At 46.1% G+C, this 22,071-nt stretch overlaps 1 protein-coding gene across 1 annotated transcript; it reads right to left on the bottom strand.

The window, feature by feature from the left end:
* Positions 1–553: 553 nt before the first annotated feature.
* Eif3b (eukaryotic translation initiation factor 3 subunit B) lies at positions 554–21,943 on the bottom strand. The gene is made up of 19 exons (XM_003470053.5): positions 21,431–21,943; positions 16,301–16,493; positions 14,261–14,380; positions 13,880–13,937; positions 13,574–13,702; positions 13,165–13,322; positions 12,383–12,514; positions 12,235–12,301; positions 11,438–11,484; positions 9,372–9,582; positions 8,011–8,083; positions 6,759–6,881; positions 4,829–4,907; positions 4,044–4,182; positions 3,245–3,370; positions 2,743–2,820; positions 1,972–2,080; positions 1,711–1,827; positions 554–1,022 (listed from the first exon to the last, which is right to left on the bottom strand). Exons 1-18 carry the CDS (start codon positions 21,858–21,860, stop codon positions 1,724–1,726), a joined length of 2,376 nt encoding a protein of 791 aa, XP_003470101.1. The 5' UTR covers positions 21,861–21,943; the 3' UTR covers positions 554–1,022; positions 1,711–1,723.
* Between the last annotated feature and the right edge of the window lie 128 nt (positions 21,944–22,071).

Raw genomic sequence — 22,071 nt, 5'->3', positions numbered from 1 at the left:
TGTCCCCTAGCCCAAGGCTTTAGACTGTTCTGGGAGTTCCAGTGGGCCTTGGGCCTCCCATGTCCTTGGCCACTGATCCTCAGTGCCTCTTCTGTGCCTCCAGCACCATGAGATACAAGGGAGTTGGGGGACCAAACTGCACAGGGCAGACAGTGGCAGCACTGTGGGCAGGATTGAGCCAACACCAGAGGCTGCTCCTGCCCTTCCCAGACAGCGAAGGGAACACTCGAGATGACACAGTGCCTGAACTGAAACTCACCACAAACTTTGCACCTTGCTTAGCTGCAAAGTTCAAGGGGTTTCATCAGATAAAATGACATGTTTCTTCACAGAAAACAAAAATGCAAGCAACTCCACTGAACTCTGTGGACTAACTCATGGCCAGAGACGGCACAGCAGGAGCAGACTCCACAAGCTGGCTGCCATAAGGGTCCCCACAGAGCACTGTGTGTGCCGGGAGGCAGAAGGCTGGCCAAAGACCCTTACCACTGGGGAGGGAACAGGCACCAGGGTCAAGGCCACGTTCTATGTGCAAACAAAGGAGAAAGACAGCTTGTTCATACAGGTTTGCTTTATTTCCACGGTCAGCCTGCCGAGAGGACCTGCCACCCCCAAAGGCAGGCGCAGGCAAGTGCTTCCTGGACAGCTGTTGGGTGGCTCCCAGTTGGTCTTCAGGATGCACCTGACACAGCCTACACAGGGCCAGTCCTCCAACACAGTAACCAACCACTCAGCTGCAGCAACCCCTATAAACACCACTACAGCAGGAGAGTAGCCACAGGAGCACTGCAGCCGGAGTCCAGGTGCAATCATGGCGGTGATGACATCCAAACAGGAGAAAGTCAAAGCAGTGCCCAAAACTGCCCACTGTGGACACCAGGGGTTTAAAGGCACAAAATCGTGTCGAGATGGAAGGATCCCAGGTGTGCTCACAGTGGAGTGAAAGAAAGCACAGGTAAAAACCCAGGAGCTGTGCGGGCTTTCTGCAGGAGAGCCTTGGCGCCAGGGCCTGGCACAGTGACCTGAAACATGAATCACTGGTTACTTTACATCCTGCTGTGAAGAGGACCCACAGCAGCAGCACCCACCTGAGAGTAGGCACGACAGCCGTGGCACTACAAGGCCAGGAGAGTGGGAGAGCTGCTTCAGTCTCAAGGACCACAGTGACCCCCGGTGTGGAGCCAGCCTCGAGTCCACAACTATTCGGCCCAGAGAGACCAGGCAGTATCTGAGCATTTCCGGCCACATGGCTTAGCCCTCTCTATCCCCCAGGGCCCTCGGAGCCCTGGATGTCCCTACTGTGCTTCCACCTCAGAACTGACTGGCATCAGCCAACACAGGCAGTCACCGCTGTTGTGCCCACTCTCCTTCCTGGAAGGTATCTCAAGGCTGTCCCCTGGCAAAGCTCCGTGGAGCCAGCCACGCCTGCCATTGCCTCTGCCCTGGCCCTTCACACCAATCACCAAGGTCTCCCTGGCCACGGCTCCTCCTTAACCTCAGGCACCTGCCTATCTACCAATGCTACCTCCTGACCCCCAGGAGGGGCTCTGCACACCCTCGTACACCCCACACACCAGACTGTACCAGCCCTGCAGCCCTGCAGCTGGCCTCTCAATCTTACACAGGTATCTGTTACTTGGTGGCCCAGTGAGGCAGAGAGAAACCCCAGTTCACAGGTGCTCCCCTGGGGCGAGGGAGTTTGTTTCTCACCACAGTGCTCTGGTCATTCCTGGTTCCCAAGGGGAATGATCTCCTCTGTGACAAAGAACTCGATGGTCTCCTCCTCCCAGTCATCCACATTGCTGTCCAGTTCATCTGTGTCCACTCCTGAGAAGTGAGAGAGAAGGCTGACTCTCAGGTGGATCCTCACCAACAGGGCCCAGTGGGATGGGAAGCAGGCTTTGTGCCCAGCACTGGCACACAGCAGAGGGCACTGCTCCTCTCTGCACAGCCTTAGAACCTGCCAGTTACCTCCTCTCAGCTCTAAACGCTCATTCTTCTGCTCCATGTAGCGCTCCTGGGCCATCTTCCGGTATTTCCGGAAGTCTTCCATCATGGTTCTCCTCCTTTCCACCAGTTCCTATGGACAAAGTGCAGAGGCGTTACAGAACACAACTCCCATCAGCAAGCTCTCAATGCAGAGAAGAATGTCCTTCCGCAAGGATCCACACCTAATCAGTGGATAACCCAACAATGCATCCAAACAGGGATACTCAGACCTGGGGGTGGTGGTGCACACCTATAATCTCAACACTTTGGGAGACTGAGGCAGGAGGAACAAAAGCTCAAGCCCAACCTGGGCCATTCAGTGTGACTAGGCAAAATTAAATAAATAAGTACAAAATATGGCTGGGGAAATGCAGTTCAGTGCAAAGGTCCTAGGTCCCATCTCTAATACCACAAAGCAAAAATAAAATAAAATAAAAAATAAAAAAAATAGAAAAAGACGCTCAGGGTGGAACTGTGTGCGGGATACACTTGTTCCCATGTTCCTCCTCTAACATCCCACCACCACCACTTATGTAACTGAGAAGATAACACCAACAGATAGAGCCACTCAGGCCATCTGTTCCAGGACCAGGACTGGTCTCCAGTTGCCCCTGCTGGTCCACCCCACAGACAGGGAACATGCTGGTGGTGAGGATCAGAACTCTCCTCGCTGCCCAACAGTGGCCTGCCTGTGTCATGCCCCAGACAGCAGCTGCCTTCAGCTGCCCCCTCAGCCCCCAGAATCAGGCTCACCTTTGAGGCTTTGGACTGGCTCAAACGGTCCTTCTGCTCAAATATCTTCGAGTATTTCTTCAGATCCTTTTTAATTTGCTGAATCAAAGACAAGTCACTCAGATTAACACTCAGAACAAGAACTACAAACACAACTTTCAGAGTCTCTGTCCTCAGTGACCAGAAGATCTCTGAACGCAGTCCTGTTGTCCCTCGTTTCTGAGTTCACTGCATGGAGCAGCAGCTCTGTCCTGGGCTTCACACTCACTTCTTCACTTTAGCCAGGTACCACCGCCCTACTCCCCAAGAGCCATGTCTGCATGAGTCCCCAAGGCTGTGTTCCAGCCCCAATCCATGCAGTCCTTCCAGGCACAACCTCTGGGTCATCCTGACTACCCTGAAGCTCCTCTTCCCCACTTGCCCACCTTGCATTGCCAGGAGTCCTAAAAATGTCTCATTTCTATTCCCCAGTCACCACCACCACAGTGGCTTCCACACCGCGAGCCTGAAGAGGAGCTCACACCTTTATCTGTTCCTGGCTGAGAAGTGTCGGAGGCCGAGGTCTCCACAGCAGCTGACAGAAGCGGTCCTTGTTATTCTTTTGCAGGAGGCGTCCCTGGAATGTCCACAGCCAGTAGGCATTGTCCACCTACAAAATAGCAGGGGGAACCCTGAGCTGCTCTATCAGGTCACATGAGACTAACATCCTGGAACCTCGGCTGGCAACACAGCCAACAGCAGCAGCCACTGCATCTGCCAAAGGATGCCCTGGGCATTTGAGAGACAGCAGGGAACAACTCGGGCAACTTATTGAGACCCTGTCTCAAAGTAAAGAATTAAAGATGTAGTTCAATGCAAAGGCTCTGGGTTCAATCCCCAGTAACACAAAAATGAACCCTCTCAAAAAACAAACAAACAAACAAACAAATCAAAAAACCAGCCAATACCCACCCCCCAGCAAAAATAAATACAAAACAAACAAGAAAGCAAGAGAAAAATAACCCTATTCAAGACACTATTCCCAGGGTATCTGCAAAGTGGATGTTCCTAAAAACTCATTGTCTTCACTAAACAGAATTACTCTATGTGATCTCACAGGTTCTAGCTGCACAAACTAGTTCACTGTCAACACTTCCTTCCCTGCCCTGAGACACCAACCCGCTGCTCTTCGGGAGTCAGAAACATGAATGCTGACATTCTCTGACAGCTAGAGAGACGCAGGGAGGAAAGGCCTGTGCTCCTTCTTTGAAGGCCCTGCACACCACCACCAGCCCACAAGGCCAGTCTGATGCAGCCATGGCTACTTGGGTCTTTCACCTTACCTTATGGCTCCACCAGGACACAGAGGTGACCACATAGCGTCCAGTGGGGTCCCATTCAACATCAGAAGCCATGTAGTGCTCTGCGATGTTCATGACAGTGCAGTCTGAGGTGTCGACAAATGCCAGGGCCCCATTCATGCTGTGGAGATAGCATACAGTCAAACCTCCCACATTTCCACAAGGACCAGTGTCCCAAAAGGGACCAAGGAGCAGGCTGTGGGCTGACAGCACCCAACCCTCTGCTTCAGCAGCAGAATTTATATAGAACAATCATGGCGACATTCTCAGAAGGAGGGTGTGACACAGGGAACTCATATACAAACAGGGCACATAAGGCTCCATGCATTGTGATCACTGAAGAAGTGTTATGGGAGGCTGGCCAGCCCTCCTAAACTACAGCAGTGAGTCTGCAACAGAGCAGGGAACTCCAAAGCAGTGTCAAATGGTTCTACTTTAAGCTAGAACAACAGAAAGAGACAGTAAGCTCTCATCTTTATACCAATCACAGCAGTAATGACAGTCACCCAGCTGTCTAGTTAAATGCCTGTCCTGGTAGAAGACTCAGTTTTCCAACAGGATGGCCAGCAAGATCTTTTTTAAGTGCAGGGGAACATTTGTAAGAGCATTCAAAATTCCTCACCCAACTCTCAGCCCTGTGATGGATACACAATGGAAAGACAATGTCCCATTCTCCCCAACAGAGCCTCAAGGAAGCAGAGCCCTGCTGAGACCCAGCAGAGCCTGGCCAGCACGTGGCTGCAGCTGGCAGAGACGCTGGGACTCACCTCCTCAGACCAGCTAGCACAACGAACTGCCCCTGAGGACTCCAAAAGATGGTATTTGCCTGCTGCTTATCGAACATTTCTGGAAGTAAAAAAAGTGCTTGTGAGTCTGTGCCACAGCCAAGATGCAAAGTTCCCTAGGGATGGTCTGGTAAAAACAGACTTACAGCTGGGACCCGCTGACACATTAACCTGACCAGTTACCTCTGAAAACTACTTCAGAAGGCCTAGCATTTAGGTACAGTTTAGGTCATGAGCCACACTTAAAAAAGGAATAAAAGGGAGCACAGGGGTACTTTAAAGCTACAATATTTTCTTAAAAAACTTCCCAAGCCAAGTGGACAAAGGACCCCTCCACAATAAGTATTGTACTTATCATACCTAAAAGTACACACAGCCCATCAGCTCATCAGAATCATGACCCTAACAAGAACATGGGTTCCTCTAGAGACTCCCAATACCTTTTTTGAATTGTGACGTCAAAGAAACTAAGTTATCATCTTTCTACACATGCTTGGTCCCACAATTAAGGACAGTTCCTGCCTGGACTGCATCCCCTACACCACCCATGACTGCATGTCAGGCTGTTAATAAGCTACAGTGAATTCCTCTTTAGCATCAGGAGATTCTAAGGACAGACAGACATGTGAGGAGGGGGAGAAGATGCAATGGCGTAACATCACCCTGTGGGGCAGGATCCTCACACCCACTTCAACAAGCACTGAAAAGCAATAAAAGCATTCATTCTGGCTGGAGATGTAGCTCAGTGGCTTAGGCACTTGCCTGGTAAGCGCAAGGTCATAAGTTTGATCCCTGGTGGTGGCGGGGAGGGGGGGGCCGCGGCATTCATTCTGTGAGTCCTGATGGTTCCTGACACATTGTAGGATCCACATGACACAAAATTTGACAACCAGCCTTAACAAAGGCATATGACACACAAAACTCAGAAGGCAGACAGAGGGCACCTTTCTGTGCATGTATTTTATAGCTTCATATGCCGTTTTTTGGGGATAGCATCTCACTGTATACTCTAGAATGGCTTCAAACTTGTGGCAAACCTCTTGCCTCAGCCTCTTGAGTGCTTGAGTTACTGGCATGTGCCACCACACCTGGCTATGGAACTGCCTTTTATCTTTTTTGGTACCAGGGATCGAACTCATGATTGCACTCTTGCAAGGCGGGCACTGAGCTAAATCCCTGGCCCCTGCCTTTATCTTTATATCCAAAATACTACAACCAAGTCTGTGATGCACAGCCCACTGTTCCTGCTAAGCTGCAGCAGAGTGAAAACAGAGTGATTCCTAAGATACCTGAATCCCTCTTGGGTACACTGAGGTTCAGGAGTGAAGGAGCATAGCCTGAGACACCCTCATAAATCCCCATGGATGAGACACACTGGTGAAGCAGCCACTGCTTGCTCAATCCCCTAGCACCTTTCAAGTCTGTGTGTGTGCTGATCCTTGCAGAGCAGTGAGGGCACAGGGGACAGCGCAAGAGGCAGCTATCCTCAGGGCTACCACGCAAGTGGGAATGACAAGGCCCTTTCAGGGGAGAACAGTGGGGTGACTCACCACCCTAGGGCAGAACCCACCCTGACATTGCCATATACCCTGGGACAGGAGGACTAACCCAGGCAAGAAGGAGCCACGTCTACAAGTTGACTCTTGTGCCCAAGGGCAGATCTACTGTCACTCAGAACAGTGGTCAAGGACTGAGCTGAAGGCTTAGACGGCTCAAAAGCTGCACCATGACCAACGTCTCCTTCTGGCAGCCACACACCCATCACCAGGCACAGTGTCACCTGAACCCACAGCCAAGCATTTACAGTGAGTGTCCCCAGGTAAGTCACTCCCTCCTCCTGGGCAGTAGCCACATCCAACCATTCACCCTGACGTGGCAGAAGTAGAGGCTCCCAGATCCACCAACCACTTACTGATGAGCTCGATCTTCCCATTGTTCTTGACATGGTAGAAGGAGACAGATATACGTGGCGCCTCTCCATGGAGCACGGCAAACTTACTACCATTGGGTTCCCATGCGAAGGCTATGATGGTTTCTGAGATCAAAAAAATGCCCTTTGTGAACATTTGTGAAAGTATCTTCATCAATTAAGACGCTCACTACTAAGAATAAATGATATTCATTAGTCAACCAAAGGGGAAAAAATTCAAATTCTAAAAATCACTGCAAGGACCACAGAGCCAGTGACAGCAAGAAGAGGCGCACATTTTTTAAGTTCAAAAGCAGGGGATTTAACCTTTGTGAGATATCTTGTGTGAAACCTTCCCTGATTCCCAGAGACTACTGCTTTCCCATGCATCACACACACCGTGGACAAGCTGACATCTGGTGTGGCTCAGGGACATCATCTATATTCAGCCTGTGTTAGCACAGGAAGACTATAGCTTCTTCCACCCTGACACGTGGCTACGAGGCACATCTTCTCATCTCTGAGCTACTTCCTTTTTTCAGTCACAAAACACAAATCCAAAGTAAAGAAATGCTGATGCGCAGCTAAAATAGAAACATGGCACTGAGTAGCTTGCATTAGATAGGCAAGGGAAGGAAAGTAAGCTTTGAGAAACATAGTTAATGTTTCTTTTGTTTAAAAAAAAAAAAAAAAGGGGCTGGGCATGATGGCATACACTGGAAATCCTAGCCCTCTGGAAGGCTGAGACAGGAGTTGAAACATGTTTGAGGTCAGTCTGGGCAACTTAATGAAACTCTGTCTTGAAATAAAGAGGACTGCGGATGTGTAGCTCAATGGTAGAAAACACTTTCCTAGAATGCATTAAGTCCTGGGGTCAAGCCAAGAGGCCCTAAAAAGACTAAACAAAACCAAACAAAAACAAAAACACCTCTACTAACCCAAAAACATATTTCACATGTAAGATTTTTGCTTCATATCCTAAGAAAATGAAGACCCTCATACCCTCACGTATGAAAACAATGATCCTCTGCTGCAAATCAGAGGTGGAAAGAAGGGGGGACCTTCAATCAGCAACTGGAAAACAAGGACCCCAACTGGAAAGCGCAAGAGCAAAACTGGGACTCCAACATGTGCTGCAACTCCGAGCGGGGAAGAGCCTTAAAGCACCTGCTCAATCAGTTCACAGCAACGGTGTGGAAGGGAAGCGTGAAGCAGCACAGAAGGTCCACCTGGCTACCAGACTACTAAAACTTACCTTTCATTTCAACCACATCGACAGGCACCTGTTTCTCTCGCATGCGGAAGATCTCAAAATTTGTGACCACACCCTGTTTATTAAAAAACAAAAACAAAGATGTGGTTGACATTCTGGGGATTCTTAAAAGCATGAAGAAAGACTTGAAAGAACATAACAATAAAGATTAAACTCATGTGCCAAACAAACACATGACACCTGAAATGATCATAGTCGTACCCTCATGAGAAAGTGGTTCCTAAAGCTATGGAGAATGAAGAGACACGGCTGTAGCAGGCTTTGGCCATGGTCACTCTGCTCAGGACTCTACTTCAAGGGGCTGCCCAGAGGTCCTACATGCACACAAGAGCTCCCAGATACACACTGTAGCAAACCGACCGAATTCCCCAGTGCCTTAGGTAGTTGTCAATGGCACCAAATGATTTAGATACAATGGAACCTCCTGCTCTGGGATCAAAGGCAGCACATGGGCCAATGAGAAGGGCGCCACTGCCAGTGTATGAACAGATGAACACAACACTGCCCACCAGCCAGAGTACCCATCAGCAACAAAAAGGAACAAAACACAGACGCACACATGAACTGTGAGGACACAAGAAGTGAGAGAAGCCAGATACAAAGGGCTACAGATTGATGCCATCAAATGCAAAGTCTAGAAAGGGAAGTTCAGAGTTAGAAGGCAAAGATCACAGGTGAAGAGGGGAATGAGGGGCAGCTGCTAACAGCTAAGGTTTTTTTTTTTGGGGGGGGGGGGTGTAATAAAAATGTTCCGGAATTAGTAGTGGCCAATGAATTGGCTTTAATAGTATGTGATTCAAATTAAGAAGTTCAATGCAGGAAGAAGAAAATCTCCATTAGAAGGAAAATCCAGGCAATTACAATGGTGCCTCTGTTCATGAACTTCTTTCCATGATTCTGGCCACAGAATTTGTTTAATCAGAATTGTGGAAAGAATTAAGTTTGTGAACGGAGGCACCACTGTACTTATAAACAATAAATGATGAAAACAAAGAAATCTGGTGCAGTACATGTAAAGAACGCTATTCTAGGTATTTAAAAAGAGAGGAAGGTGTCTGGAGATATTATAGCTCAGTTCAAAGGCCTCAGCTTCCATTCCATTGTTAAGAGGGAAGAGTGGGAGAGGCTAAAGCCCAGAGATTTTTCACTGAGAAAAGCAGCTATCCTCCTCAACTAGAATATGCCAAGACCTCTCAATATTGTCAGCTAACTGCTTTCAACACCAGGTGGGTCTGAAAATAATCCACAAACTTCAACAGTAAAAAATATCCATTAACAGCTTCCAAGCAAAACAATTTAGAACCAACTTAAACAAAAATCTATCCCCACTGGCATCCACTTACCTGTGTGCCTTTTGGAGTCCTGTCTACTTTAACACACAGGTAATCTCCATTTTTCTGCCAGTGCAGCTTGCAATCCACCACATTGAAGAGATTCCTCACTCGGATCTCCTGTCTGCTGGGAAGCTGCATCAGGGTCACTCTGGCTGGAATATCTTTGTCTTCTGGCACCCAAAAGGCTATTATGTTACCACCAGGAGACCAAGAAAAGTCTCTGCAGGGCAAAGAAATAAAACATCACCCAAGACTGAATATAAAACGGAATAGCGGGGGTGAACAACAAAACTCATTTATTGTATAAATGCTCCATGTGGACACACTGACTCCAAAGCAAAGAGCTGACCACACCAGAGTCCTGTTCCTGGCAGTCTGCTTGCAGTTCAGCTGTCTTCATGACTCTGGGACACAGTCCCATCATTTTAACAGTGAAGCAGTAGAGATAGAGGTTAATCACCCTGCCTACTGTCCCACTGTCAGAATGACCCAACTCCGAGTCACCACATACTCCTGCTACAAGATAAATTTTAGGCTGATGAGCCAGGTACAGTGATCCATGTCTGTAACCCCAGCACTCAGGAGGTAGGAGGATCACTCCAAGTTTGAGGCTAGCCTGAACTACAAAGACAAATCATGTCTCAAAAAATTTGAGGCTGATAGAACTAATTGTATTATTCAAAGATTAATTAAGAAGCTGGACAGGGCCGGGGGTTTAGCTCAGCAGCTAAGTGCCTGCTTGGCAAACTCGAGGTCATGAGTTTGATCCCCAGTACCAAAAAAAAAAAGTAGCAGCAGCAGAACATAATGGCACACCCCTATCCCAGCACACGGGAAGGGGAGGCAGGAGGATTGCAACAAGCCTGAGATCAGCCTAAGCTACATAGGGTGTTCAAGGACAGCCAGAGCTACAGAGCAGGACCTTGTCTCAATACCCTTCCGCCTAAAAAAGATTTTAATGGGTAAAGACCCCTCTGGTCAAAAGTGTTAAGCAGACTGAAGATGGGCAGATCCCATATTCATCTTAAATCATCTAGGAATATTGCTGTAATTATTTATCCACAAGAAAACATTTTTTGTATGTATGTGCTACAGTCTCTCTGTTTTGTTTTTACTGACAGCCAACATCCTGGTTTAGTTTTAAATGCAAATTGTACCTAAGAATGTAAAAACAAAAGGATGAAGACACATCAGTGTCCTTGGACTGCTGGCACCTCACTGCTTCATGACTGACTGGTCCCGGGGCATTTGGATAAAAACATACCCACTTGAGGGGGCTGGGGATTTAGCTCAGTGGTATAAGTGCCTGCCTTGGAAGTGTGTGATCATGAGTTAGATCCCTGCTACCAAAACAAAAGCAAAAATCAAAGCATACCCATTTGATACCTGTTAACAAGCTGCAACTCACTGATGCTTACCAGCCCCCCACAGATCACCAAAGCCATCTGGTGAGATCCTTTGCCCAAGGTACTTCCTTAAAAGCCCTGTAACCCCACTCTAGGTCAAACGCAGGTACAGCTTGAGACTCTCAGGCCTAACAGGTTTATGTAAGTATGCAAAAGTGGAAATGCTGCAAACATGAGCAGTGGTAGCTGGGGAAAACAACTGCACCATCCTCGGGTTTACCCCAACAAGTGCTGCTTCTTTCTGGCTGCCTAACAGCTGAGTGGTAAGAGGGATAGCAAGTCAAACCACTGCAGGGGGTCAAGCATGTGCATCCCCAATATACACATGCTGAAATGCTAACCGCCAAGATAATGGCATTAGAGGCAGCTTTTGGGAGATAATTTGGTCAAAAGAGAGGGATCCCAGTGAAAAAGCCTAGTGTTCACTAGGCTAAACCCCCGGCCCTGTTCAGCCTACAAAGGCTCCAGAGGACTGCCCCTTCCAACACCTGAGATTATGGAGAAGCCCACCTCTGAGGAACTCCTCACCAGATAGAGTCTGCGGGTGCCAAACCTCAGACTTCCAGCCCCTACATGGAGAGGAAGACATTTTGCTGTATGAAGCCACCTAGACTGTGGTGTTGTTACAGCACCCAGACACAATCAGACAAGATAGAAACACTCACTTACTTTATTCCAGAGATCTTCAAACTCTTCTTGTCCAAAAGACCCATAGACTGTCCAAAAGAAAGATTATTGTTGAGTGCACAGTACAAATGTTTCAATTGCACATATTAAAAAAAAAATTGCAGCACTGGGAACTGAACCCAGGGATGCTCTGCCACTGAACTACATCCCAAATCCTTTACTTTTTTTTTTTTTTGTCTTTTTGAGACAGGGTCTCACTATGCAGTTCAGACTGGCCTTGAGCTCGCAACGATCCTCCTGCATCAGCCTCCCAAGTGCTAGAATTACAAGTGTGAGCCATCACACCCGGCTCTCAAACCCTTTACTTTGACGCAGTTGTGCTAAACTATCCAGGCTGCCCTCAAATTTGTAATCCTCATGCCTCAGCCTCCAGGATAACTGGGATTACATGTGTGTACCACCACACCTACTTATAATAATAAGTTTTTTTGACACATTAATGCTGCAAGTTTGCCTAGGGAGCAACAGAAGTACTCAGGCTGACAGATGACCTGGAAGATAATCCATCCCAGCAGTAAAAGGTATTCCTCTCAAGGATTTTATGAATCCCCAACCCTATATAATTCCTGCAGCGGCCACGGCAGGGCAAGCATGATTCAGCTCAATCCCGCACTGAGGGCCAGAGCAGTGCAGGAAGCACACTCTGGCCTGCACACTCTAAGCTGCATTTCCTCTTCACTGCACCTCAAATCAAAGAGCAGTGCTACCTTCTCTAGCACACGTACTGCTGGTTATGAGCGATGGACAGACTAGTTTGTCAGATCACTAAAATCACTCACAGGAGTTTCATAGATGCTAAGGGTGTCCATTGTCATTCTTGCAAAAAATTTACCATCATGGCTCCACCTAAGAAGAAGAAAAGAAGTTCCAGGAAACAACAATGAAAAAAGAAAAGGTACAAAGAGTCCACTGCTGTGGTCTACTTACTTGAAAATAGGCCAGTGTGCTGAGCTCTCACAGTGAAAACCTCTCTTCTTGTGCCCAGTAAGGATGTCCCAGATGATGATAGCCTGAGGGTCATCCTGAGTGTCCATCAGGGGGCTAAAGGTCACCAGGTATCTGTAAGAGAGAGGCTCATTTAGCACAACCACAGAACTCCAAACCCTGTACATATAGTATTGTTTTTTCTATGCATGCCTAAGATTAACTTATAAATTATGCAAGATAGGAAATCAACGTAGAACATTTCTAAAAAGGTACTATAATAAAAGTTAAGTAAAGCCAAGCATGGTGGTGCATGCCTGTAACCACAGCACTCAGGAGGCTGAGGCAAGAGGATTGCTGTACATTCAAGGCCAACTTGGGCTACCTAGTGAGTTCAAGGCCAGCTTCAGCCATACAGCAAGACTCTTCATTATGTGAATGTGGTCTCTCTCTTAAAAGAGTCAAGACATTAAGCAATGTTCTTGTGCTGTGGCTGATGTAAGGCGCTGAAACCTTAGAATGTGAAGTGGGATGGGGGAACTGTGACACTCCCAAAAGGCTTAGAGGAAAATGCTTACAGGGTGTTTGATAGAAGAAATAACAACAAACCCAATAAAATATTAAATGGAGAATCTCAACAGAGAAGTATACAAGGCTCTTTCTGAATTTTTCTATTAAATTTCAAATTAATCATAAAACAAAAGGGTTTAAAAATCACCTACAGAAAACTGGCACGAGGCAGGAATAAAGAACACATCCACGTAATTGCTTCTCCAACAGCTCACCTCTCACAAGGCGAGAAGTCGATGAGCTGAACCCCCTGGTGGCTGAACCTCTGGATCTGTTTGAATTTCTCTCCCCCCCAAAGAGCAATGCCTCGCTGATGGAAGGTGGCCAGGTAGGTGCCCTTGGGAGACCAACGCACATATGTCTCTGTCCACCTCTGTGGAAAAGGAAGGTCAGCATTACCACAACAAAAAAGTCAGATACAGAGACCCTTCCTCTTCTACCGTGAATCTACTTTTCACTTCTCAGAACTTATTTCAAAACTTATTTCAGAAGGAATAAAGGAATAAAAGTTGTTTTCAGAAAGTAACTTCAGAGGGAAACACTCTTACTGCTCTTTTACTAGCTTCTCAAATAGTTTTTCTCTCTTAAGGAAATAGAAAAGAGGTCAGTGCAACGAACACATACCGCTCTTTCTTCAATTGAGACAGGATCCTTCACATCATTCCAGAATATGGAAGTCCGGTCTCCACTCTCAAAAATCACACTGTATTGATCTCTACACTCTGCCTCTTCAAGCCAGTAACGTAAATTTCCCTGAAAAGAACCAAAAGCAAGAGATTTAGTAACACTTCATCAATGTTAACCCAAGAAAACTCACCCATAGCTACTCCTTTCAGAGGACAAATTTGGCAAGTATTTTACTCATAGCCGCTCATGATCTCAAGATACCCAGCATATCTGTTAACTTAGATACAGATGGCACACACTTACCAGGTCTTTGAAAGGCTGTTTTTCTGGAATATCCCATTCGTCACTGATCGTCATGTACCTGAAGAGAGAGGGCAACTGCTAAGCAGTACCAATTGGTGACCATTTGGCGGTGACAGGGAGGGCACAATGTCAACAATCAGTGGTACACACCCAGGCAGCTTGGTCCCCCTTACTCTGCCCACAGGGGTTCAAATGGAGGAACAGACAGAGGAGTGCTCAGCTGGTCTAAGCAATGGTGAGAGGTTTGCTGGCCAGGAACACAGGGCAAACATGAAAGCACTGCTCTTGTCTGACACTCTGAAAAGCCACCCACACCCACTAAGGCAATGAACCACTCACACATGTCAGTGCTCACATTCTTGAAGTCAAGTGTGAACTCACTTGTCAAAATCAGTAAAGAGGTTGACTCGGAACGTGTGCTGCTTATCAAGCTTATAGCCATCAGCATTTTTCACAGCGTCCACAGCGTGGGCAGGAGATGCATATTCCAGAAAGATATACCTTAAGTAAGAAAGCAGACAACGTACACGCATGCAGGCTGTCAGTTCAGGCAGGTGACACTCCGTACACCAGAGACCTCACCTGTAAAGTATCTACTACCACAGCCCTGAGGCAGTCAAACTGAATTAAACCACAATCCACAGGCTGAACAGCTTCCCAAACACGAATGGCATCCTGTGAGAGCCAGTGTAATCTCAGTTACAATTTAGAGGTTATCAAAAATGTGTCAGCATTTTTTTTTTTTAATAGTACTGGGGATCAAACCCAGGGCTTCTTCACGGAGTTACTACATCTTCAATCTTGTTTTATTTTTTGAGACAATGTCTCACCAGATTGCTTTAGCCTGGGCTTGTACTTATGATCCCCCTGCCTCAGTCTCTCAAGACGGCTAGGATTATAAGGTTCCACCACCACATCTGTCTGAAAACAGCTTTGACTGTGGATAGACTCATGATATTTATGTAAGTCAAAACTTACCAACTTGTACACAGACCCTGCCTCAAAAAAGAAAGAGAACAAAAAATGAATTTGAGTTGAGGGTGTATGCAACTCAGTGGCAGAGCATTTGCCTATCATGCAGGAGGCTTGAGTTAAATCCCCTGAACCATCAAAAACAAAAAGCCACCAAACAAAATTGAACATTATTATTCTCACATTCCCAACAAACCTACTCTGTGATCTCAAGAAGTCTCTGGTGGGACTGGGAAGCAGCAAACCAGCTTCCATCATCAACTGCCAGCAGCAGCTGCTCCGACCTGCACTGCACTGGCCAGGGCACAAAGGGCATACACTGCACATGGCACAAAGGGCATACACTGCACATGGCTCAACAATCTTGCTCTTATATATGACAAAGAAGCTCTCACACTTGCACATGAACATGATGGATACATGACAATGTTTAGATGTCCACCAACAAGAAAATGGACACTTCACAGATAATAGAATATCACAGCATTCACAATGGATCAAAGAAGGTTGGGGTTGTAGCTCAATGGTAGTGTGCTTGGCCAAGCATGTACGAAGCATAGGCTTGATCCCTAGCACTGCAAACAAACAAAACAAAAAGTGGAATGAAAAAAAAAAAAATGAAGAAGCTAACCATGGCGGTACACGCCATTAATCCCAGCACTCTAGCCTGCAAACTCAGTGAGACCCTGTCTCCTGTCTCAAAATTTAAAAATTTTTAAAGAGGGTTGGGGATGTAGCTCAGGATGAAGGCCCTGGGTTTAAGCTATAGAACCACCAAAAAAAAAAGAATGAAATTTATTGACATGGAAGATCTAATTTTTAAGGAAAAGGCAAGCCTCAGGTCATATACCTACACTACAATTTTCTTCTTTTTCTTTTTTTTGGTCCTAAGGATCAAATTCATGACTTTGCACTTGCCAGGCAGGTGCTTATGCCACTGAGCTAAATCCCCAGCCCCGCTGCACCACAGTTTTTAAAAGATGCACTGCTACATTTTGCGAAGTACTAAGAGTTGCTAATTAACTGGCAATACAACACTTTCACTTAAACTGTAAGATGCACTTCAATTCAGATGTTCAAATGTAGAGAAAAAAGGTCAAAACAAAATTCTATGTGCAAAATTTTCTTAAAATTCTTCCAGCTTCCAGAACAGCCTAAATTTTTACCTAGGACACACCTGAGTTGTCAATTAATGTTCTGAGGGCAAAATTAAGAATCAAGTCCTGATTCTTCACAAGTTCTCAGCCAGCTCACACTGTAACTCAAGAGCTGTCTTGTGTCCCCAGTACTGAGGACCCAGGACCCAAATCTCAGCCTCCACAAGCTTCTGAGCTGGCACCTGAATCAATAACCTTACCTCGGTAAAGCATGGGTGTACAACAGGTTTCCACAAAGGATAACCATTACCAGCACACAAATGCTACTTCAGAAATGAGACAACAAACTCACCCTTTTGTCTTTCCATCTTCCTCTGGATAATAATCATTTGTGATTTTGCCAAACTTGGAAAAGATCTTGTGAATGACATTTTTGAGTTTCTCAAGTCGATCAGGTCCCACTTGAGGAACATTGTCCACTACAATCACTGAATCAATTCCATCTGCTTCCTGAGGCCGATCTTTGAGTATGTCTCCAAGCAATTCTGTACAGGGGAGAGAACTGTCAAATGATCTTTAAAATACAAACAAACCAAGAAACAGCCAGGTGTAATGGCATGCACCTATAACCCCAGCAGTTGGTAGAAGCAGAGGCAGAAGTACTATGCAGTTCAAGGCCTGGGCTACATAGTGACATTAAGTCCAGCCTGATCTACACAGTGTGGCCTGATTGAAGCCTTTTCCCCAAAAAAACAAACCACTAAGCATCACAACCAGGTATTAGCTTGGTGTACTGAACAAATATCCATAGCAAAATATGAATGGTCTAATAGCTTTCATTGTGACTAAAAGAACTCATGAATTAAATGTTAGTGCAAGGCTGTAACTCCAGTACTCTGGGATTTCAAACCCAACCTGAGCCACTTAGCAAGTCATATCATTAACATACCGAAACACATCACTTTCCAAGTCCCAAAATTACTAGACGTTGTAGATAAGAAAGCAAAATGTACTTCCTACTATATGGAAAATATCAAGGTAAGAACACTAAACTAGGAGACTCTGGCATACTCTTATAATCCCAGCAATTTGGGAGACTTAAGCACAAAAATCGTGAGTTCAAGACAAGCCTGGCCAACCACAGAATTAACTAAATAAGCTAGAATATATAAACTCCTATGCATGTAATTGATAGCATTTTCTCTTTTTCTTAGTGATACACAAAATAATGAGGTATACTCCATGCTCTGTTGGCACATGCCTTTAATTCTAGCATGCAGGAAAATGAGGCAAGAGGATCACTGTGAATTCAAGGCCAATGTGGGCTACACAGTGAGTTCTAGGCAACCTGAACTACACAGGAAAACTCTCAAAAACAAAAACAAAGAAAAAGAGATGTATCTTGCAAGCGATGATGTCCTTGACTTGATGAAATGCCAGACAGGAAAGCAAGAAACACTGGATGATGGCAGACATTAAGTGTAGAAATGCTTAGGATGGTGCTTAAAAGACATGGTGTGTATTCACTACCTTCCATGTGTTTCACATGTTAATTTATATACCTAAAGATTCAAAATGTGCTACACTCATGCCACCTGCTTTTAAAGCTCACAACTTGAGTATTCGAAGTTCTTAAAATGGATTCATTTTCATAAAACAGCCAGCTAGAATGAAAAACAGAAGGTTCATGTTATAAAACCCAACTGGTCAGTGACCCAAAGGCACTCTGTTGCTGCTCTGTGTGAGGCTGGTATCAGCCCCAAGCCTTGGGACCAAGAACCTCCTCGGGCGTCCCTAAAAACATCTGACCACCCGCTGGTAGAGGCGGCCACAAGAGCAGCAAGTGAGACCCAAATGAAATGAAGCAAATCTCCATCTCCTCAGTATGGTTCTGTGTATATCCTAACCCTGGATAGCTTGCCTACAAACCCGTAAACTGGAGGACCTAGAGAAGAAAGGCACCTTTTATAGCTGCCATCAAAGTGAACTCAGCAGGCGAAACCACATTAGTAAACACAGCCAAAATGATTACTAGGTAATTTTTGGATTCTATATGAATTTCTTTTCTGGGAATCAATTATCACTTTAATTTTTTAATTATACTCCAGAATTTCAACATGTTAAATGACATATCACAAAACACTTTTATTTTGTCCTCAAAAGTTAAAAAGTGGCCTAAGGGCTGCGGATTTAGCTCAGCAGCACAAGTACCTGCCTGATAAGAGCAAAGTTGTAAGACCAAAAAAAAAGTGGCCAATCATGGTATCGAAAACCTAATTCCAGCAATTGCCAGTCCAAAGAGGATCTTGCAAGTTCGAGGTCAGCCTGAACTACCTGATGAGATCCTGTCTCCCATATCAAGTGTAAAAGCTGTGAATAATTAACTGTCAAGAAGCAATGTTATGTCTTTTGGCAGAGTGAGGTTTATTTCGTTTATGTTGGGTTTATTTTCTCTCTGCTTCTAGTATTAAAATTTAAAAACAAAACAAAACCCCCCAAAGAGCTAAAAAACTGAATTCTCTCCACTCCTGTATGCAATCTTTTTGTTACCGTTACCATTGTTTGTGTTTAAGTTATCTGTAACAAAAAGTTAGTGTTTTTTCAACTTGGGTATAGTGGAGCACATCTGAAATTCAAGCTACTGGGGAGGCTGAGGCAGAAAAACTATAAAATTTGGGCAAGACAGCAAGACCCTGTCTCAAAAAAAAGAGAAAAAAGAAGGGACGGGGCGCTGGTTCTTTAGCTTAATAGTAAACATATCTGTTCAAAAGGGGTAAATAGTTTCAAGTAGCAAGCTGTCATAAACTATTTTGAATTAATTTCAACACTTTATGAATAATTAGTTACCTTAAAAACTGCCACTGGGCTGTGGATGTAGCTCAGTGAGTATTTAGCATGTGCAAGGCCCTGGGTCCTCCCCAGCAATCTTTCCTCTCCCAAGTAACAGCCACTTGAATATTAAAGGTGCTAAAATTGAGATCAGACAAAAAGGAAAAAGCAAGGAATGTGGCAGGTCAAAATCAGCAGTGCCAGAAATCTTTTATATGATGCTGTAGCAAAACCTCTGGGATACTTTTAAAAGGTGCTAGGCATACAATTAAATGACCTATTAAACTTAATTTGAAACTTACACAAGTTTATACCATAAAAAGCTCAGCTTCTATACAAACTATAGACTCCTTCCCACAAGCTCAGAGCGTCTACTTAGTCTGTAAAACAAAAATTTGCCCAGAGCTAGAAGCGAACAAAGTAACTACACAATGTGAGGCCCATCTTGCTATCAGGTACTCCTGGTTCTTGGACTCCCAATGGCTCCAGGAAAAAATTTTCAAAACCAAACAGGAAAAATGTAGACGTACACTACTTAGATAAAGAAAACATTTGAAGCTAAAAATTTTGATCACGTATTTTCTAGCCAAACAACAGAAGCATCTGAAATAGTGAACAGAATGAAAGACAAAGATTAAGGTGTGACTGTGGGAGAGAATTAACTCTTGTGGGAGAGGCAAGGCAAACTCCACACCGCTTTTCCTAAAATTCAGTCCATTTTGGAGAGGAATGCAGATCCTCTCTTACCTTCTCCAGGCCCCTCTGATCCCGCAGGGCACACCACAACCAGGAGGCAGGAAAAAAGCTGGAAGATTACTGAGTTCTAGTTCCTCAGGATGAGACAGCTGTGTCACTCAAGCCAAGAATACACACACCGGGACCACTCTGGCACCTAGAAGTCACGACTTCACCCAGCCTAGACATCCCTGCAATCAGGTTGCCTACCATTCCCTGACTATCAAACACCAAATTCTGGGAATAATACACATTATCATCTGTGAATCAGATGGGATCAAAAAATACTTTTAAAAAACCTGAACTGGGGATAGCAAAAAAACAAAACAAAACAAAAAAAACAACAAAAACAAGACAACTCAAAAAACACCTATAATCTCAACTAAAATTTAAGCTTGAGGCAGGAGAATAGCCAATTCAGGCCTACTCTGGGCCCAATAGAGACTTCAAGGCCAACCAGAACTACACAGCAAAAACCCTGTCTCCAAAAAAAACAACACAACCAAGAGCTGGGAGTAGTAGCACATCCCAGTAATCCCAGCACCCAGAAGGCTGAGGCAGGTTCCAGGGCAGGACACTAACCTGGGTTACGTAGTGAATTGAAGGTCAGCCTGAACTACGAAGCAAGATTTTGTTTTCAAAAAACTGAAAAACAAAATGACCTTCAAATTACAGGAGCCCTTCATCACACTCATTTTTTTTTTTCCTTTGGCTACCGGGAACCAAACTCAGGATCTTATGCTTGCCAGGCAGACACTTGTGCTGCTAAGCTATATCCCCAGGCCCACACCTATCTTAGAACAGGATTTTTTGGTGTTTTTTTTTTTGAGACAGGGTCTCATTATGTAGTCCAGGCTGGCCTTGAATTCATGGCACTTCTACTGCCTCAGTTTCTGGAGTGCTGGGATTACAGGCTCTATGGCAGAGGCAACCACACTCAGGAAAATTTAGTAGTTATCTTAAAACATAAGAAAAACTGGTATGTTGAAGACACAACTGGTCTGGGCAGGAGACTAATGTGAATGCCCAGCAGCCTACCCCACTTGAAGGGAAGGATGCACTTTTGCAAGAGTGACAGGCACAGACTAGAAGCTCTTAAAGTCTCAAAGTATATGTTTTTAAAAAAAAAATTTCTCATGTTACAATGTCTCTCATAAAATAAAATGATATTGAAAGTAACTGGTGGCCCCTTAAAATGTCAAATTAACAATTATATTGGTTCTTTAGACTTGATATATCTCCATCTCCTTCAACAGTAGAGTGTTTTCCACTTTGGTATTAAGTTAGTTGACACATACAAAAAATGCATGATGCAATTCCAGCTCGGAGAATTAAAAGAGCTTAAAAAAAAAATCTATCATCAGAAGTCATTTCAGCAAGGAAGCTCCCAGGCAGGGAGCAGAAATAATGCCTGTAAAGCCACAGTTAGGAAAAAAAGCAAAGTAAGTTGCAGAACCAGCGATGCTAAAATCAGAAAAAGCAATCTACCAACAAAAGGAAGGTGGTCTGCCCTACAAACCTACAGGGATAAAAAGCGAGAAGCAGATGGGATTTGACAGGTTCTGCCCTACTAAGACATTTCTGTGGGGTGGGGATGCAAAGGCATCTGACTTGGCACAACCTGCCAAGAGGTCTGGCTGGTCAGCTCCGCTGAACTTGGCCTGGAAGGCAGGGGTCCTGCCTACCTATGCTCCCAGCTGCTCCTCATGCACACTGGGCCAACGTGGAACCTGCTCTGGTCACTACCCCTCTCCAAATGTACGGATATGCTGCAGATCACTGGCTCCCAGTGATCTCTCCAGGACCCCTCTCTGCAGAGAGGAAAACTGGACCCGTGTACTCGCAGCACCGCCCCACGCGAGAACGCCAACTGCAGACAGAGGTTCCTCCACTTCACGGCCATTCTCGCACCTCTTACCTTCCTCGCTCACGTCATCCACAAAGTCCTCGGGGTCGCTGAAGGAGGGTTCATCCGCCTCGCCGTTCTCCACCGGGCGCTGCGCGGCCTCGGCTGCACTGCCCTCGGGCCCGGCCGCCTCCTCGGCGCACTGCTCGCGGGGCTGCTCTCCCGGGGACACAGACTCGGACTGAGGCACAAGCTCCTCGGTAGGCGGCGGCGGGGGCGATGCAGCCAGGCCAGAGATTGCCTCCTCAGTCGGTTCGGCACTCACCTCAGGCTCCGGCCCAGCCGCCGCCTCTTCCTCAGCTTCCTCGCTCCGCGCCGTCTCGGGCGCTCCAGGTCCAGCCGACTCCTCCTCCGGGGGCGGCTGACCGGCCGGCTGCTGCCGCGTGGACTCTGCCCGCTCCTCGGCCGCCTCGGGCGCCGCCACGTTCTCCGCGTCCTGCATGGGCCCGCGACAATCTTCACCCGGCTCCGCCGCGCGCTTCCGACTCCCAGACCGCCCCGCGCGGGCTAGCTCCTAGCCACATGCGTGTGCGGTGAGGGCTGTACCAACTGCGGTGCAGGGAGAAACCAAAACCCGACTCTTCACAAATCCCAAAAGGAACTCCAGTGCGCAGAAAACTGTCTACCACTAATTCTAACGATGTTGAAGTGAG

The sequence above is a fragment of the Cavia porcellus genome, unplaced genomic scaffold (assembly GCF_034190915.1).
Source record: "Cavia porcellus strain 051 isolate PalLab524CR breed Dunkin Hartley unplaced genomic scaffold, mCavPor4.1 scaffold_23, whole genome shotgun sequence".
Lineage (NCBI taxonomy): Eukaryota > Metazoa > Chordata > Mammalia > Rodentia > Caviidae > Cavia > Cavia porcellus.
This window is presented reverse-complemented; position numbering and strand designations above follow the sequence as displayed.